At 35.5% G+C, this 18,459-nt stretch overlaps 1 protein-coding gene across 5 annotated transcripts in view; it reads left to right on the top strand.

Moving 5' to 3' along the window:
* The window catches only part of Shal (Potassium voltage-gated channel protein Shal), a 270,375-nt gene extending 253,546 nt beyond the window's left edge, over positions 1 to 16,829 (top strand). The window contains exons 5-6 of one of the 5 annotated variants that reach the window (XM_069836760.1): positions 3,063 to 3,143; positions 4,530 to 16,829. In XM_069836760.1, the coding sequence (XP_069692861.1) occupies positions 3,063 to 3,143; positions 4,530 to 4,886 (438 nt within the window). In that variant the 3' untranslated portion in view covers positions 4,887 to 16,829. Of the gene's footprint in view, positions 1 to 2,807; positions 3,043 to 3,062; positions 3,144 to 4,526 lie in introns of those variants that run through there. The other 4 variants (XM_069836758.1, XM_069836761.1, XM_069836762.1 and 1 more) reach the window with 4 other exon arrangements.
* Positions 16,830 to 18,459: the final 1,630 nt, after the last annotated feature.

The following is an 18,459-nucleotide window of genomic DNA, read 5'->3' as shown; positions in this document are numbered from 1 at the left end:
GGCATACAACTGTATTGAAATATGTTAGGTATTGTTACAAGTAATAGAATAATGTTTGATAATGACTCAAAACTTATATTTGTCTCTAGCAACAGATAAGAAGTCTGTATTGTTACCTTTCTTAAAATCCAAGGAATAACTGAGTCCGGCTCGTCATCTGAGGTCTTGGAACGTTTGGGTTAAAAGACTGTAGCTCATCAAATATCTTAATTTTGCCTTGTTGGTTTACTTCAGTGACCAGTCCTATTTGCACTCCTGTTAATGAAACCGAATCCACTTAGAACTATGGAATAGCTCAGTCCACTCTCTGGACTTCAACCAGTTTGACCGTAAAACATCTGCAGTCTTCTGGTGGAAGAGATTATAATTTGCTTTGGATCAAAATCTATAGGTGTGTTGTGCTATATGAAGATTTAATTTAATATTTATTTATATTATGCGAGAAATAATGGGAACTATAGACAAATTTAACAACAAATTGAATTGTATGCCGTTTAGAGTACACAATTTGTATCGGCGTGCAAAGCCTCATAGCCATCACATTTGGCTGCTCCCTGCCTTCGTTACGCTTCATCATAACCCGACATCGAGTATGACATCTGCATTGCAATCTCAAACGACTGTACTGTATTTTGAGTTTTATTTTTACTTTTCGCTTTTATTTGTGCACCATTTTCTAACTCTGACATTCCACACAGTTATAGGTTACGAAATTTCGGGTTCGATTATTATTGGTAAAGGAATTGGAAATTGGAGTGTGTTCCTTTTCATCAAATTTGCTGTATGTCACAAAAGTCGAATCGTCGCTCTCTGTTTTGAAATTGGAACTCGACTTAATAGTAGCCTATAGCAAGACAAATCAGTTCATTTTTTAAATAATACGGAGAATATTGTTTACGACTGTGGCAGTGACTGAATTAAAACATACATGAAAAACTTTGGAAATGTCTAAAAATGAAGTGCGTGCTTAGGAAAGCATTGTAGAAGAATCTGGGGAGGATTCGCGCTTCTTCTGGAGAAGCCGCAGTCTGGAACGAAAGAACTGACAAACGCGATATGCACAAAAAACAGAAACGAACAGAAAATAATTCAAAATCCTGATCCATCTTCACGGATGCCAGTTTTTAAATGTTCTTACGTCTTTTAAATGAAAGTTAAATCTGAAATTCCAGCACAAATGCTGTGACTGTAATCAGTACTTAAAGAAATTACAAGAGATGCATATACACACAACTATCTGTTACAAAATTTGCAATGGATGAAGCAGCTTTTGGAACCAATGTCGCATTTTATGCGAAAATGTAAGTGAAGAAACCACTTCCCCCATACAACAAAGATGTTAGATGATGCAGGTGTGGCAATAGTATATGAAACTACTGAAGTCTCAGTTTTTTTTTTTTTAATTTGGATGAAACAACTTTTGGAAATCAGATTCTCAAATACAGGGACAACCAAGATAGAAAATGATCCTGCCAACTTGCCACGCTAAGTGTAGTAAGTTTACATTTCGGCTTGTAAAATAGTTTAGGTATGTGATTTAAAAATATAATTAATCGTGTTTTATTTTATGACATTTTAATACAAATTTCAAACAGCTACACTGAACCTCGTATTAAACTGGTGATAAATCGGGTTGACACAAAATTTTCATCGTGTGGTGAGTTCATACAAATTAAGCTGTTTTCACTGCGTGGTAAATTAATTAATGTTATTTTTTCTTTAACATTACCTTTCGAAACAATATATCAATAAATTTAGTGATTTTGAAATCTCTTCGAACAGATTATTTGGAACATATTGTCGGTTACAGGAGTCGTTGATGTTATCTTTGGATCATTCATCCTACTTGCGAGTTAACGCATTTGAAATTTCACTCTGAGTTGACATTTCTTTGCCTGTAGTCAACCACAAGTAGAACGCACTGAACTTAGCGTTCAAGGGCACACAACACTATCTGCACACACATCTAGCTTGGTATGTGCCTGTTGTAACGTACAGAAATAAATAACGATGTATTTAATCCTTGCTGACGCAATAAAATCAAGATCCCTTAAAAACAGTAGTGGATAACATTTAACAAATTGATACAAAACTAACCTAACCTGAATGTAGTGGTAGAAAGAAGTTGAATCCAAACACTAGAGATAGATTGTATTGCACGGCTGCTTACCGTGGACCGTTAACAACTAGTGTCCGCGATGCTTTCCACTACCAATTACCTTACCACTAAGACTGAGTAATAATTTCAGTGCTTGGATCTTCAATAGTACTTCCAGTATTTGATTCAGAATAGTCTGTCAATATGGCGCAGTGCTCTGAAGGCTCTGCGCTTCACTCTGTCGTTTAAATAAGCATTTCATGTTCTGCATATATTTTCCGAGCGTGGCGAAAATTCTTGCATCACGTGATCGCGACAATAAATCATAAATTCCGTCATTCATTTTCATACTTTCCAGCTGCGAACGTGGTACTGAATTTACACCACGCGACTTAATTGAAAGTACTTAATAATAAATTAATAACTGTGAACAGAGCCTAATTCTAAATGAATCGCGTGACGAGTAACGAAACGTGTTCGAACTTCAGTCTTCCGCCGTTATGACTGTTTAATAGTTATTCTTCTTACTCATTAATAACTTGGGTAGGTATTAAATATCTATCACCTTTAACATTGTAATACGCCCCGAACATGATCGAGTCGGACAGCAGTCCCTCCCTCCACCTCCCCTCCCGAGAGTGTGAATGCGTCGCTCTTTCAGCAGCACGTGGCGGGCCCGTCTGTCTCACAGCCCGTCCCTGTATTTCAGCGGGCCGGAAACCAGTATATGCCTGCCTCCTCGGCCGAACAGGGCGACCTACAGACCGGAGCAGGAATGGACGGCACTTGTCTTGTTGAGGCCTCGTTCTGATTTGCCCCACTTCTTCTTCTCTTCTCGTCTTCCCTATCGCCCGCTGCGTCCGTCACCGCTGTGCTCTCTGTGCCCGCATGCCCGCCCGCCACTGCATGGCCTGCCCGCTCGCCCGCCCGCCCGCCCCATCCTCTGCATGACGACGTCGCGAAGAGCATCCCCTTCCTGGCTACCAGCCCGGGCAAGGACCGCGTGGTCCTTGTCTATAGCGACAAGATCGAAGTACGAACCAAGGTAATCAAATAGTTATATCTTTTTGCAATTTTTACACACGGCTCTTTTTTCTGTGTCGGACCGACGCTTTTTGTTGAAGATGCATGGCGGAGTCTGAGCATGCGATATAGACGAAACACACTTTCTTCTTTCACTGTCTCTTTTAACTTTAGTCTACTTTCGTTCTTTCCTTCTCTCTCTGCCTTTCGTTCTACTGTTCTTCCTATTCTGTCTTTCTCGAGTTGAGCATGCGGGGAATCTAGTACCTAGAGTTAGACATAGACGCCTAGACCTAGAGTAGTCACTCTGCCTGTCATAGTAGTGAAATTGAATTCCCCCTAGGGTCTCGACGACTTCTTCGCTTGCATGCAAGACGCCACGCGGGCAATCGAAGCAGTTTCCACTTCTCTGTGCTCTTTCAGTACAACTCACGGGCGTTAGAACGTGGGGGACTAAAGAGAGGAGCCAGTTGTTTCTCGAGCAGAAGACGTTAGATTGTGTGTTGTGAACGTTGCCCAAGAAAGGATGAGGCATCGCCATGCAATGCTAGTAACATCAATGTGCTCTAGACCAGCATGAAGTCTAAACTGCATATGGATTTCTTTTCCTTCTCGCATTCTTAACGAAAGAGACCTCCGTTTAATATACTTATGTTACCGTGCGTGACGTCGAATATTGCAGACGGGCGGATTTTAATTACCTCAGTGATACAACATAAGAGACTCATTCTTTAACAATGCACTCCATTATACCTTTATTTCATATATGTATATGTTCTTTGTACTGTCACTTACCCTCTACAAAACATGCAATACATATGTGGTTTAGTGACGCCGTTTGGGGAAATACGCTCGCGGCAGTGAAGCACTCAACAAAATTTGAGATTTGGTAATTCGTCTATTTCGTTTTCTGCCTCGCTCGTCTTTCTCTATTAGATAGAAAACTCCGGAGCGTCTTCCAATTGAAGTGACTCGCTCGTTCTTCCAACTGGCGTAATTATCTTTGATAACGATTGTGAGATTTCCTCGTTGTCTGCATAGCGGCTCCCTGGAGAACGAGGTTCACCGCAAGTGACGCGCAAAATTAAATACTCAATCAGAACTTCACAGCAGGCAAAGGTCTTCTTAAAACATGCAAAATTGAGAATGTCTCCAGTGAAGGTGCGGTACGTTACTTTCAATAACTCGAAATCAGAAGGGAAATAAGGAAACTCTCCACCTTAGACCCAAGTAGAAGAAAGGATAAGGACATAGGCCTATTATAACATCTTGAACGCGAAGATCCAAATTCGGCATGGGAATCCGCCTGTCTGCTGCACGGTCGAAGACTAGGGTTCGGGTCCCAAACAATGTTGGCTTCTCTCTGCGGCGGGGAGCGGGATGACAGTGTGTGTCTGTTCCCCAGAAGCACCAGCGCGGGGCCACCCCAGAGTCGGCTGCCCACGAGGAGGAGCTCAACGACATCCAGATCCGGATGCAGTCGAACCGGTCGCCACCTAGTGAGCCGACGCCCGACCGCCTCTCGCGGGCCAGTCTGAACCAGACCAACTCGGCGGGCGGAGCCGCGACGGCCGGCACTGCGAGCGCGGCCGGGGCACCCGCCATCAGCAAGCCCAACTCCACCACCTCTTCCACGATGACCGCGTCTGTAGTGGTGAACCTCCCGGCCTCGTACCCGGGATCGGAGGTGGAGCCGACGTCGCCGGGTGCGTCGCCTGCCACGTCGCCGGACCAGCAGCCCGAGGTGCGCATCTCCACGCTGTAACTCGAATTGTGATAGACAGCGAGCAGCCATTCTTGTTTACCTTGGTCGGGGTGGTGATGACCCTTGGACCGCCTGAGCAGGCACAAAAATTTCGATCAGGGAACCATGGGGATACTTCAAGAGACGAAAGTAGCCATGGCTGTTGTTAGTTGTTAGCGAGCAATCCGTGACGTGAACAAGACTTCACTTGTAATTAATTCGTCTGTTGTTGTTGTATGTTCTCTTGATTTTCTAGTTTTAAGCTATTTCACGAGAGAGATTTTTTTCTCATCTTGGTATAGATTTTTCTTCGTAAAAATCTTTGCCTCCCAATAAACTCTTCTTCTGAGAAGACAACAATATTCCTCTGATCTAAACTCACATAAGAGCGGACAGTTGGAACATGAAGACCACTCATCCATCCAACGCTGACACAACGGAAACTGTGTCTATATCTTCTCTGCATGTCATCTGCTGGTGAAGTTCGCCTAATATCAACAATTCCCTCGCCAAACCCGCCAAATGAGGAAAAATATTACTTTGCTGCAATTTTGTTCCACGGAGAACTCTAAAATTTCTTGGCATTAGATATGTAACATTCAAATTTAATTTAAAAGTGAACTAAATGCGGATGTTGGGTGGATAAGTGACTACAGGTCGGCATGTAAGTGCTTTCAGACATAAACACGTAGTGACACTTTGATGGTGACACTTATTAAAATATATATGCATCACCTGTTCCCAGTCATTAGAAATACAGTATTTTAAACTTTTAGACAAAATTTCCATACAGGCCATACATATATGTATCCGCGTACCGTATATACAATAATACAGTATACATACATATATGAAAAGTTAATTCCTCTGTCACCCCATCATTTAATGAACACCCAGGAAACATAGTGTTCCATTTGCTTTAAAATTACAAGCCATTTCTTTTGAGAGATAATTCCGAACTTAAGTTCCACTAATGAATTCTTTAAAATAGCACACTTTGAATGAGCCACGTTTCGGAACAGACCTATTTAGGAATGTGAACGTTATGTTCCCCTGTTTTGTAGAAATCTGAATACTTGTTACAACTTTCTTCTCATACAGAATCACTTTAAATGTATAATTATAAAAAGAGAACTTTTAGCAAATGTTCGCAGTTTGGTAAAGAAGACAAATTATATTATCAAATTTCAATGTTGTGATGATTCTTTCATGTTTATCGTACATGCTGCAAGCTAATTTTAAAGCCAGCAAATTATTGTTCTCTGTGTTTTATAGAAAAAAGAGAAATGTTTGAACATGCTTACAACCTTCCACTGCGCCCACAGCACCCGAACGCTTTAATATTTGCCTATTCTAAAAGAGAACAGATGCCCAAAAAGTAAACAAAAATAATAATCCAAGACTGAGTCTGTTCCATTATTAGGCGTGCCGGGACACGAATAATCTATGCAAGGACTATTTTTATCAGAATCTGAACTGGAGTCCATCTGTTCCCCTCTGCATTAATTCTACATCCGATAGCTGGCAGAATAAAATGTTGCAATTCGAGGAGAACCACTGTACCAGTTAAGATCTTTAACAGTTGTCGTACAAGTTGCAGGCAGTTACACACAATTCGTACAGTGATACTCAAGTTCTTAGAATGTTTGAGAAAAGTCAACATTATGTTATCCGAAAATATTAATGAATTCGATTTCGTCATTTACAATTTAAAATTTGCATATTGTGCGAATATGGAATTTCATACTACTTCGTGCTATTTCATTTGACTGGACTGAATGACACTAGGCTGAAAAGACAATTCAATTCAAAGCCAACACGAACACTGTTTTTTTCTGTAAGTTCTTCCAGGATTTTCCTCTTAGTGAATTATAAGAATGTTCAACTGAAATGTCGTTGGCAAAATAAGTATTATGTACATTTCTATCTCTACCGGAGAAACACGGCACGGTGAAGGTAACTCTCCACACTTGTATCTGTTCGTGTCTCATTCGTCAGAGAATGCCTAAGCAAATGGCAACATCTGGGGCCTGTTACGATGCGATCGATAACAGTTTGATGTTGCACGTACCCAGAAGAGCAAGAAGTTTGGCCTTTTTTACACTCTATATTTTAATGGAAACCTCCTTTTTCTGTTGAACTTTGTTATCTATCATAGGAATTATTTGCAAAGAGTCTCGAAAGTAACTCTGTTACGTTTTTTCAAACATTAATTAAAATTAGATATATCAGAAACAAAGACCAAAACTACTAAATTAATTGATTATGAGTGTCTTAAAATTTAAACTTATGTGCTATCTTCTGTTAAAACATGGAACAGTATTTAAATGTATTCTTAATGTACGTCATTATGCATTCATCCGTGCAGAAATGGCTGCCATAGAATATAAGATTATACGTAGATTATGAAAAAGGCGTGTTAAAATATGAAATTTTTGTGCTAGAGAAAAGCAACTTGGAAATGAAATTTTATATATTCGCAGCAATATTTTGCTTTCAAACATAACTGATTATTTGCTTAGTATTCTAAACATTGCACAGTAAACCCGTCTTTCTCATTTTAGTTACGTTCGATATCGGTAATATATTTTGTCTTTAAATAGATATTCCGAATTGAGTATCACTGTAAACAATTTTATTTCTGCGCAAATGCTTAACTCGACAACAAGTAGTTCTAATATATTGCAATGTTTCTGTTAATCATTACTATTTTCCTACAGTTACTTTGGAGTAATGTTACTTCTTACACTTATGTCAAATTTATAATTTTATAAGCAATTGTTACTGACACGTTAAAGACTAAATTACGCATTATTTGAATTACTCTTAATTTCAGCACATTTATGACTAAATTCGTAGCTCGAGGCATTCCTTTCTGGGAAAAGTGGATATCATATCTTGCTCATGTTTCTTCGTAATGAATGAAAGAATAAGCAAATACCATTAACTACGATCAAATGAACTGCATTGGTTTAATACACGTTTTTATTTGCCAGATGTGGTGCGAGAGAAACTTATCATCTTACAAACAAATATTAACAAATGAAATGGGATGTCGTGTACCACTTGTAAGCACATACGATTTTGTTTATTAACGCGACCATGAATTGTGAATTGAAATGACAATTTATGCAGAATGAAAGCAAATCATTCAAGCATTTACATCTGCTAACATTTAAAATTCATTTATGAGCCTCTATGTACTTTAGCTTAGACTCCATCAGGAAATACCAAAGAGAAATAAGTTGACCATTTAATTTAGAACAACATTATCTGTTTGAAGTGTTCTAAGTCTTCACATTCCAATATTATAATAGCAAACACTACTGCTCATCTTGAAATTGGATTATTCGTAAGTACTGGCATCAGAGACAGCCTGGATCATGTTGCTGTTATATATTAAAAAATGAGATAAATTAATCCGTTAGACATGTACACCAAGGTGTCAGGGATTCTGATATGAGAAGTGGCAAGGTTTGGTGGATCTTTAAAGATAAGAACAGCTGAAAAAGAAGTGATACGTGAAAATGTGTAATATTTGGTGCTCAATGCATTCAACATCAATTAAGTTTATACACTTCGATAGCTGGATTAAGCTTCGTTCTCGAAGAGTATGAGAGTGCAATTTTAAGTTATCCTTTATGTAAATGATTGATGCTTGACTGAATTAATTTCCTCTACTCGCATGCTGCAATAATGAAGTCATTTACTCTTAATTACTTCATGTGACCTTTTAGAGTTCGTTCCACTGACCGGTAGTACTGACAGAATTGAAATTCATGTAGAAAATAATTACTTAGTACAATCTATAATTTTCTTAAAATGTAGTTTCATATCGCAGATATAAACCAATGCTTCATTTCAGGCAAAACACTCGTGACGTTCTGTTACTTTTCATACTTACAGTTAGATGGTGAAAATTCAAATAATGCAATAATTTGTCTTTATTACAAAGTGTTTATCATTTACATAATTCGTTGATAACTTTGTTATAGCCACATTTTCGGTGGAAATTACTCTATTATCGCCTCGCTTTATGAGGTGCAGCAACACGACTTTTGATGTATTTCGATGGAGAGGATCTTGAGTGAGTCGATGGGTTAACATTTGGTATATTAAAATCCTGTAAATTAAGTTGTTTTTGAAACAATAAAAATATGTACATACAAATAATGTATAGATGAAAGACTTATACCAGTTTAAATTTAAATAAATGAGATGATATTGCCCAAACCTTTTTACATCCTTCTTACGGAAGTGTCACAATGTTAATGGAATAAATACTACAAATCCATTTTCCATAAGTTTGATCGTATTATTGAGAAGGAAGTGAAATTTAGGTGAACACGATGTAAGTTGCGTGGACAATTTCATCAATAAATACTGGAGACAATTTATAATCGCATGAAGGATTACTACCAATGCAGACGACAGCCTCTCGATCTCCAGTTCGTGATGTGGAAATGTAAGCAGTATTTTACACAGAGGAACAGAAATGCAGTTCTATTCCACTGTTGTCTCCCTTGAGTGATGTGCCAGTGCAGTTGTTTTTGTTTTACTGTAGATAATTATGAAATGTACTAATTTAATGTTGACATATAGTTATATTAGGAAGCCAAATAGATTCCAAATAACTTGTGTGTCTGACAGAACACCACAAATCCTGTTCTGAGCAAGCCATCGAGACGAGACGTAGCAACGAATGTCTGTAGGATAATTCACTATTATAATATTTGATGATGTTCATTTCAAAATTATAGCTTCAAGCACGGCGAGTTGCAGTGAAAAGTACACATTCGTAAATCACATTTCCGTAATTTTAACTTGTTGAATTTTAATGAATAATAAGGAATGTTATTTCAACAGTTTTAACATTGACTTGATCGATTTCATGCTAAAAAAATGAGTTCGTACTTTTATATCAGAAGAGATTGGAATGAAAACACAATTTCTTTCAAGATTTTAAAACCTTCTGAGATTTTTAATTGAAGTGTTAAAGATGTCTTCCAACCTTGACATGTTGCTTTTGGATTGACAAGCTTTAATATCTGATACTTTTTATTAGATTAGTATCAGTATTATTGCATTCAAGTTTGTCTAACCATGACGATGATAAACGGTTTCTGACTTTCCAACGTGATTATTTATGTGTGAGGACATTCAATGTATTAATATGATAGTAATTATTTCTTTAAAAAATACTGCAGCCTTGCAAAAAGTTTTCTTCCAGCGATTCTATCGCACTCTGCAATGATTTATGAATGCCACAAAATCTGTATAAATATTACTACATGTGTTCAAAGCGGGGCTTCATATTCACATGGAAACAATGTACATTTTGCAACATTTTGTAGTTTTATGTTAATTATTTGAGGATAGAGTAATAAATAAATATCCGGGTCACATAGATGAAAGTTCTCTCAGTATTTTATAAAACAGATAGGCCTACTTACTGTACTGTATGAATAATACCTGCAGCAGCTGATTGCGACATATTTTATTCCCTCCTTGATTTTGAAGTCACAAGTATTACTGTTGTCTCCTGTTCCTCGTGTTAGCTGCTTCATCATTGAACTTGTACCGTTATCTCTGTTACGTAGATATTATTCATACCAAAGTTAATGATACCCGTTAAAAACTTATGACAACCATACATAATAACTATATCACTGTGTCAACATCGTTTATAACATGTTGATTGCTTAGGTACTTTCAGGTAAAAGTTTGAAGTAAGCCTGTACCAGTCAGTAAATTAATATGGATTATGAAAGAAGCACGCAACGATGGCATTAGTAACAATCCAATCAGTTTTCTCGAGTTAATGGATTAATAAAGAGAGAGTAAGTGCCGGTAATGAACTATTTCAGAGATAAACATGAGAGAATAACAAATTATTTTTGTCATAAGTTCAAACAACCAGTTCTCTTACGTTTCTAACTGACAAGAATATATGGAAATTAAATCCTGTGTATTTATATTCTATCCTCTACATGAAAGGAAAAATTGGTACTTGTTGAAAATTGTTATATTGAGACATGTGAATAATGTACTGTGCAAAAGTACTTTGTGTGTATACATACATACATACATACATACATACATACATACATACATACATACATACATACATACAGTCGGCCGGGTTGGTGCAGTTGGTATAGCGCTGGCCTTCTATGCCCGAGGTCGCGGGTTCGATCCCGGGCCAGGTCGATGGCATTTAAGTGTGCTTAAATGCGACAGGCTCATGTCAGTAGATTTACTGGCATGTAAAAGAACTCCTGCGGGAAAAACTTCCGGCACACCGGCGACGCTGATATGACCTCTGCAGTTGCGAGCGTCGTTAAATAAAACATAACATAACATGCATACATATATACACACGTATACACATACATACAATTTCTTAATCTAGTCTAAGAAGCTACTATTAATTACGCACAGAACTGAATAAATATTTTTACAAGGCTGTAGGCATGAGATTGATATGAATATTGAATAAAATGAAGTCATATCTTGAATTATCTTTTTTATCAAACCTTTTATAAAATTAATCACTGGATTTTAGTTATCGAGAAAACAATTTTTTATCCTTATATACACATATTTGATGCTTGTAAAATATATGTATTCAAAGATCATCCCGTTAGTTAATTGCTTTTATTGCAGCATTATTCACAGAAACAAAGATTACGTCCGTCTTCTATTGCTTATCCAATTTCTCGATTCAACATGCCACAATACACATACTGTATACATTTTATTTGTAGTAAAGACATTTCTACATGCATAATTAGAATAACTATCTCACAGTAATTAATACAGTTTTATTGATTTTCAGACTGATGATGTTATAAGAGTTTTATTTCAAATGATATCAATAGATTTCTGTGGAAATCAACGCACTGATTACAAAACTCACAATACACTTTACTGAAAATTCTGATTCAAAAATGATCTCAACAATTTTAATGCTTATTCCTAGCACGAGTGTCATTTAATATATTATAATTTTAACAAATCAATGAAAATAAAATTAATTGAATAAATATTACGTTAATTTTCATTTAACATGTATAAATAATACACAAGTCAAATTTTCGTAAAGTATGTAGTGTATCTTCAGTGTCTTTAAAAACGTTTGCAAGTCGAAAATGTTTTCTTTCTAATCCAATTTGCCCCGTCTCTTAAGAATCCAACAGAAATACTCCATCATTACAATATGCTGGAGAAAATTATAGAATATTTCCATTAATGTAATATATTTGTGAAAATTTTCCTTGTTCATCATATACAGCACAGTACACAAATATTTAAGGAAATTGTTCAGGTATAAACGCAGGAAATTATTTCAAGGGATATGATATCCTATAATGTTATAAGGTAGCTCTAAAAGGCTCAGAAATATTAACTTTCAACTTTCCTAATGTCAAGAAATTTTTAAATAACTGCTTTAAAAGTTTATCAAGCTTTTAGTTTAAAGAAATTGTAACATCGATTTAAATATTTCGTCTTTTAATTATTATTTTTGTTCAAGTTCTAATAAAGACCAATTTATAAATATATTTTTCAAATATCAAATAACGTAATATTTTTTTCTGTCACGACTGGCTCACAAATTCAGAAAAATCAGTTTGGTGATCTACTACGATTCCAACCAAGAAAATTATTTGTAATTGATTGCATCGAGTCATATGTAGGTTGTTCTAGTCGATAAAATAATAGAACTGAAATGAACGTATTTCCGCAGTGAAATAAATGTGCTTCTAACTTGCTTTTGATGTATCATTGAATAAGTGCCACTCGCTATGACATTAGACCAGTGATATCGCCCTTTTGTTGTAATAGTCGTATAAGAGAAAAATTTGGTGCACAACTGATAACCACCACGATCTTTCGATGGCTAATAAGTGATATCGTTTAGTTTAACTACATTATTATTATTATTATTATTATTATTATTATTATTATTATTATTATTATTATTATTATTATTATTATTATTTACAAAATTGAATAGTGAACTAATATTTTTCCCTCCAATAGAACATCTACTACAGCAGAAACATACATAAAAAATCGTCTATTTTGAGAAAAATTAATTTTTAAAACAGTTTTCCCATTCACATGCAAATTTACAGGTACGAGGTATCACTTCTTGGCGATCGATATAATTATTGTGCAAATTTTATGGTCTTGCTGCATATCTTATGAACGTTTGTCTTTCGCTAATGAGATGTATTCGTCGGATTATTATTTCTTTGTAGTCAGATTCTCCTCAAAGAAATATCATTGCATTCCATGAAAGGCCGACAATAATGTGCAAACTTATAAATAATAATAATAATAATAACAATAACAATGATAATAACAAAAATAATAATAATTAACCTAGTTACGATATTTATACTGTTGTAATTCCAAACTGTCAGTTTTCAAACTCGCAAAACAATAACTAAGCAACTGGAAACACTAGCGCAGCCGCTTGATTTGATTATTATCAGGAACAACTGCGAATATTTTTTCATTCTTTATTAATTTTAACATTGCTGTATTATTACAATGACTAGGAACACGCGATATCGAAAGAAGATGTGGAGCTTCATGGCATGAGCTGTAGTTTGAATGATGAACATAGTTGTGCATGGAAGAGATGTCTATACCTACCGTAGACCTAGTGGCAATGATCTCAGATTGTAGAAGGAACAAATAATGTATTTATTATTATTTCTCTGCTTGCGCATAGTTGTTCATTCGTCTACATCCTTAACGTGAACAATATCAGAGTTCTACAATATTTCGCCAATAAACCATACTGGAATTTGGGTGAAATAATGTCATAGCTAAAGTGTGGATATGGAAAAGTTGTACAAAATCCACTTTCAACTAAAGCCTTTATTATAACTATTTTTAAACTTTATGTAATAACACTTACATTGTGCCTGTTTAAATATAATTAACCTAAAATGAAATATGATATTGTTATCGTCTCTTCAAGTCTATTTGATATTAAAAATGTCATCCTCCTTGATAGGTAAACCGGACGCGTTTTTGTCGTCCTTGTACGTGCAAAAGACTCGCGGATGTAGCTTCAAGACACACGTCTGATTATCAAATTGTAACTGAATATAATATTATAAATTTTAACTACAGTATGGGGAACAACATGGAAGATGTAGTGGCTATTTCGTGTGCTTTGTTAGTATCAGATATTTAATAGTAAAGTTTAAAAAATAAAATAAAATTTCATTGTTGAGTACGTCAAACCAATAGAGTATCAGTGTAATTATTCCAAATTTGATGTTAGTTTGTTCAGTAATAATTTAATAATTTGTATTTATAGTCAAAAAATACATTGTATACAGCGATTTACAGAGAAAATGATACACTGAAAATTTTAGTGCAAATTTAACTAAATATCTTGAACAAATCAATGTTCATGGAATTTTATGTTCCTAATAAGTTCCTTCCCATCATTTATATATTTTTAAGTCAATAAATGAATAAATTTTAAATAATAAGTAAACATGTTGATTCGAACTTCACTTACACGTGCAGTCTGTCATACAGCGTAATGTTGGTTACTTGCTCACCTATCCATATATTTGTCTTTCCTTAGTTAAACTGTGTATCCAGTCAGCCTCAGTCAGATTTAATTGAAGCCAATTGTTCTGTTTCAAACACTGCAATGGGTTCTCATAAACTAGTGGAATAACTTAGATAAGTGATCAGTCATTTCATGAAGGGAAAATCTGTCAGAAAAATAACTGAAATCATCTAGAGAGGTGAAGAAACTTTTCAGTATATTATTCAGAGATATAAAAAAACTCATTAGCAAAGCAAGGAAAAGTTGTAAAATAATATTTACACCGAAGCTGAAAGATGAAACAGAAGACAAATTTCTAAATATGAAAATTAATTAACTACAGAGGATTGACCACAGAATCTAAGAATTCTAATGCCTAAAGTGTGGAGGGTTTTCAGAAAACACAACTTACTTTGAAGGGTGGTTAGAAAGAAACCATTGGTTAATAGGACAAACCAAACACCTTGGTTGAAATAAAAAATATAATTAAAAACATTCTGAATTCTGGGTAAGATTTTTGTTTTCTCTTAACTATACAATATCGAAGAGTCGCTGCGCTCGTAAACTATATTTTTCTCGATAGGTGCTACACATCTACGGGTGGTGGGCCACGAGGCTCAGATTCCAACCGTGGACCGTGTAGTACGGCATGTCTATAATACTTTGGGCCGTTATTTCCATATTTTATATCACACTCTGAATTTTCAAATTCGATTTTTCCTTAGTTTTATGTATCTGAGCGCAGTGTAACATATGTAATGTAACAGATCTGCTTCCTAAACTTGGAAGACAAACTGTAGCACACACAAACCTTTTCAAGATATGACTTACATTAAAGGAAGGTTGTATGTAGAATACTGAACTTGGTCATACGTTTCTACGGAGTATCACAGTTTAAAAAATAATAATGGCATTGTATTGCTATTTGGATAGTCTCATCCATGAGAGAGCTGCATATCATGTTTAATTTCTTAGTCTCTGGTTTCTTTGTCTGTTTCGAGTGCCAATTTTTTTTCTATTTGATTAGTTCCACATATTGCAAAACGAATAATAAATAAAGAGCATGGATGTATTTTAGATTAATCCTAGTGCACAGTGTTATAGGCCTACAACAGCAGTTGCATAGCGTCACATAACCTGTGTAGGGCACTGTACATAGCCGTCAACAACTAGATGCCAGAATTACTGACAGTGAGTGAGTGGACCACATAGCCACCAGGTGGCGGGGGAGAATGTTATATGAAGGTTCTGACACATTTAACGAAACATTTTATCTACAGTTCTTGAAAACGTTTTTGGCTGAACATAACATTATTACTAACTAGTCTGCAGGCCTGTTCTAATTTTGTTAAAATGCTTTACACCTAGTTCAGAGTAATATAAAGACAACATAACAGTGCCAAACTTAATGAGGACCATAAAATATGAAATGAATTTTCTTTTAGGTCGCGTGGTTGAATTCAATTTTCAACATACGACGTTCAGACAATTTGAAGTCATGAGAACGACTGACACTGTGTTGATAATAGAAAAAATTGTATCTGTTTTACTAAGGTATTTTTTCTCAAAAGCGGTAATTATTTGAAATTAAATTATTGCATTGTTGAATTGTTTTAATGCTAAATTGGAAGGAAGCCATTACAGACGCCATCTGCCATGTGTTAGATATCAAGATGACACAAGAAAAATTGAAGAATGAAACTGTTAATAGAAATAAATCTGCAGAAAGAGAAAGAATGTCACTGACGCCATAGCAGTCGATGTGACATAAGACTCTTTCTGTTGTGAGAATTTTGAGTCTTGTGTCATAGGAAACATGGCCGATGAATGCAGTGTGATGGAAGCTGGCAAGCTGTGTGCTTTCTGAACCACTCATTTGTATGTCACAGTTTTTCTTCCTTCGCGTAGCTCGTTTCTTCTACCTGAACAAGGATGTATTTAATGGAAAACGATTTTTACATGAAATCGAAATAAGTAATTTAATTTTAATATTTACAAAATAAAACAGGCCTAGTTTAGTATTGTAATAAACATTTATTTTCATCCGTGTGTACTAAGTTTCTAAAGTTTTGTGTACAAAATTTGTAACATTTTTAATAGACAAACTGTTCAGTTACTTTGTATATAATTACGTATATAAGTAAGCAATTCGAAGTCAGTAAGTGTAAAACTGCATTCTCCCTTACAGTAAGTGGCACACCATAATTCAAGGGAAAGGTTCACTAAAGGCACGATTCTGAGGAAATGGAATAAAATTAATTCCCAGAATCTGTTTTCAGCCCACGTGAAGGTTACAAACATACAACCTTCATATTATTATTTTTGCTTTCTGGTATAAATGTACATATTTTCTTCAAGAAATTAAATAAGCATTTACCATAGAACAACTGTCATTTTATTATTCTTATGACAATTACCCTTACAATAGACTACTTTCCCAATTATGCGTATAATTCTACAATTATACGACGATAGAAGGAAATAATATTAAATGTGGAACAAATCTACACGAACGATCATTTATACACATCTTCTGTAGGGCACGAAGTGAAATGGTAATCTCAGGAAAGATCTCCATATGGAGGATAGGAGGAAACGTATTACTAGAACTTGATGGAACATTTTTGTTTCTACTTGGACGTTTTTCTTAAGAGTTGCAAATGTTCTAAATGCGGACTATATTTTATTACAATTTCAGCCGAGTTGAATTTTTATTACATTACAGAACAGTTTAATTTACACAACAAAGATAGTAAGTACGTTTTAGCGTAATAATAAATTGTTACAGTGAAGCCCTAATAGCAATAACTCGGAGAGAAACTGACAACATAGCATTGTAATGTCTATGCCATAAAGAGTAGAAACGCAGAGAGGACCTGATTCCCCTTTGTACGTACAGTTCATGACCACCTTTTTATTCGGAATATGTATTATATGACTTTCTTGTGTTAAATTCTATCGTACCCGGTTTACATGTTTCGACATATTATGAGTCATTCTCAGAACTGGGCGTTGTTGGTCTTGGCGCCTCTTGTTTTGTTCTCTGTATTACGTTAAGATTACGTTAAGTCTACAATTCTTAGCTTGTAGCAATTTTCGGAGTTGTGCTTTTCGAGGTAAGCATTAAGATCCTTAATTTATAAATAATTTACTTTACTAAATAAAATTATCGTTACTGAAGTAAAACCACAACAGCTTCAGTTTTCTTCAGAATCGTGTCTAACATTTCAGAGATTAGTGACTTGCTATTTGCATTAGAAAGTATCCAAGTAAATCAGAAAACATCGAAATTGAAAGCATAACCTTCAAGTCACGAAGATTCTGTCGACTTCGTATTGTTGACACAACTGAAGGATTTATGCAAATTTTGTTGGATTAATTAATATAATTTACGTTGGGAGGTTCAATTGCTCAGTCACTCATCACCTTTATTATTGAATTTCGTAATAAACGTAAAGAAATCATTGTCTTGGATAAAGACGCAATCCGAGAAGGAAGACTTAGCGCAGCGGGCTCCGCAATGTTGCCACGTTGTACACTTAATTCTTACGAGAAAAAATATCACTGAAGTAAGAGTAGAGAATTTTGTTCACGTAGTAACATGGTGTATCATTGCTATGAAAGAAAGTAACGACTTCCCGTCAATGTATTCGAAACCGTCGACGTCTTAGCACAGAGGAGACCTAGTTGTCATCATCGTTTTAACTGTTATTCGCAATTGAAACCCAAATTACTTCCATTTATTCTTTATTTTAACACATCAACCACCATTACATCAGTTATATTATAGAGAGTGGAAAACTCGACAAATCATACACAACTGTAAACAACATAGAATGTAGACCCTGCAGAAAACTACCTACGAATACCGCACCAAGTACTGTACGCTACTATGTATTCAGCATCTCTGACAGCTGAGATCGTGAGCCTGCTTATCGTTGTCTAGCAATCCCTCTACTGTTGGGTAGAATTTGTTTTACGAATGCATTCATACGGGGATGATGGTATAAA

This window comes from Periplaneta americana, chromosome 10, assembly GCF_040183065.1.
Source record: "Periplaneta americana isolate PAMFEO1 chromosome 10, P.americana_PAMFEO1_priV1, whole genome shotgun sequence".
Lineage (NCBI taxonomy): Eukaryota > Metazoa > Arthropoda > Insecta > Blattodea > Blattidae > Periplaneta > Periplaneta americana.
This window is presented reverse-complemented; position numbering and strand designations above follow the sequence as displayed.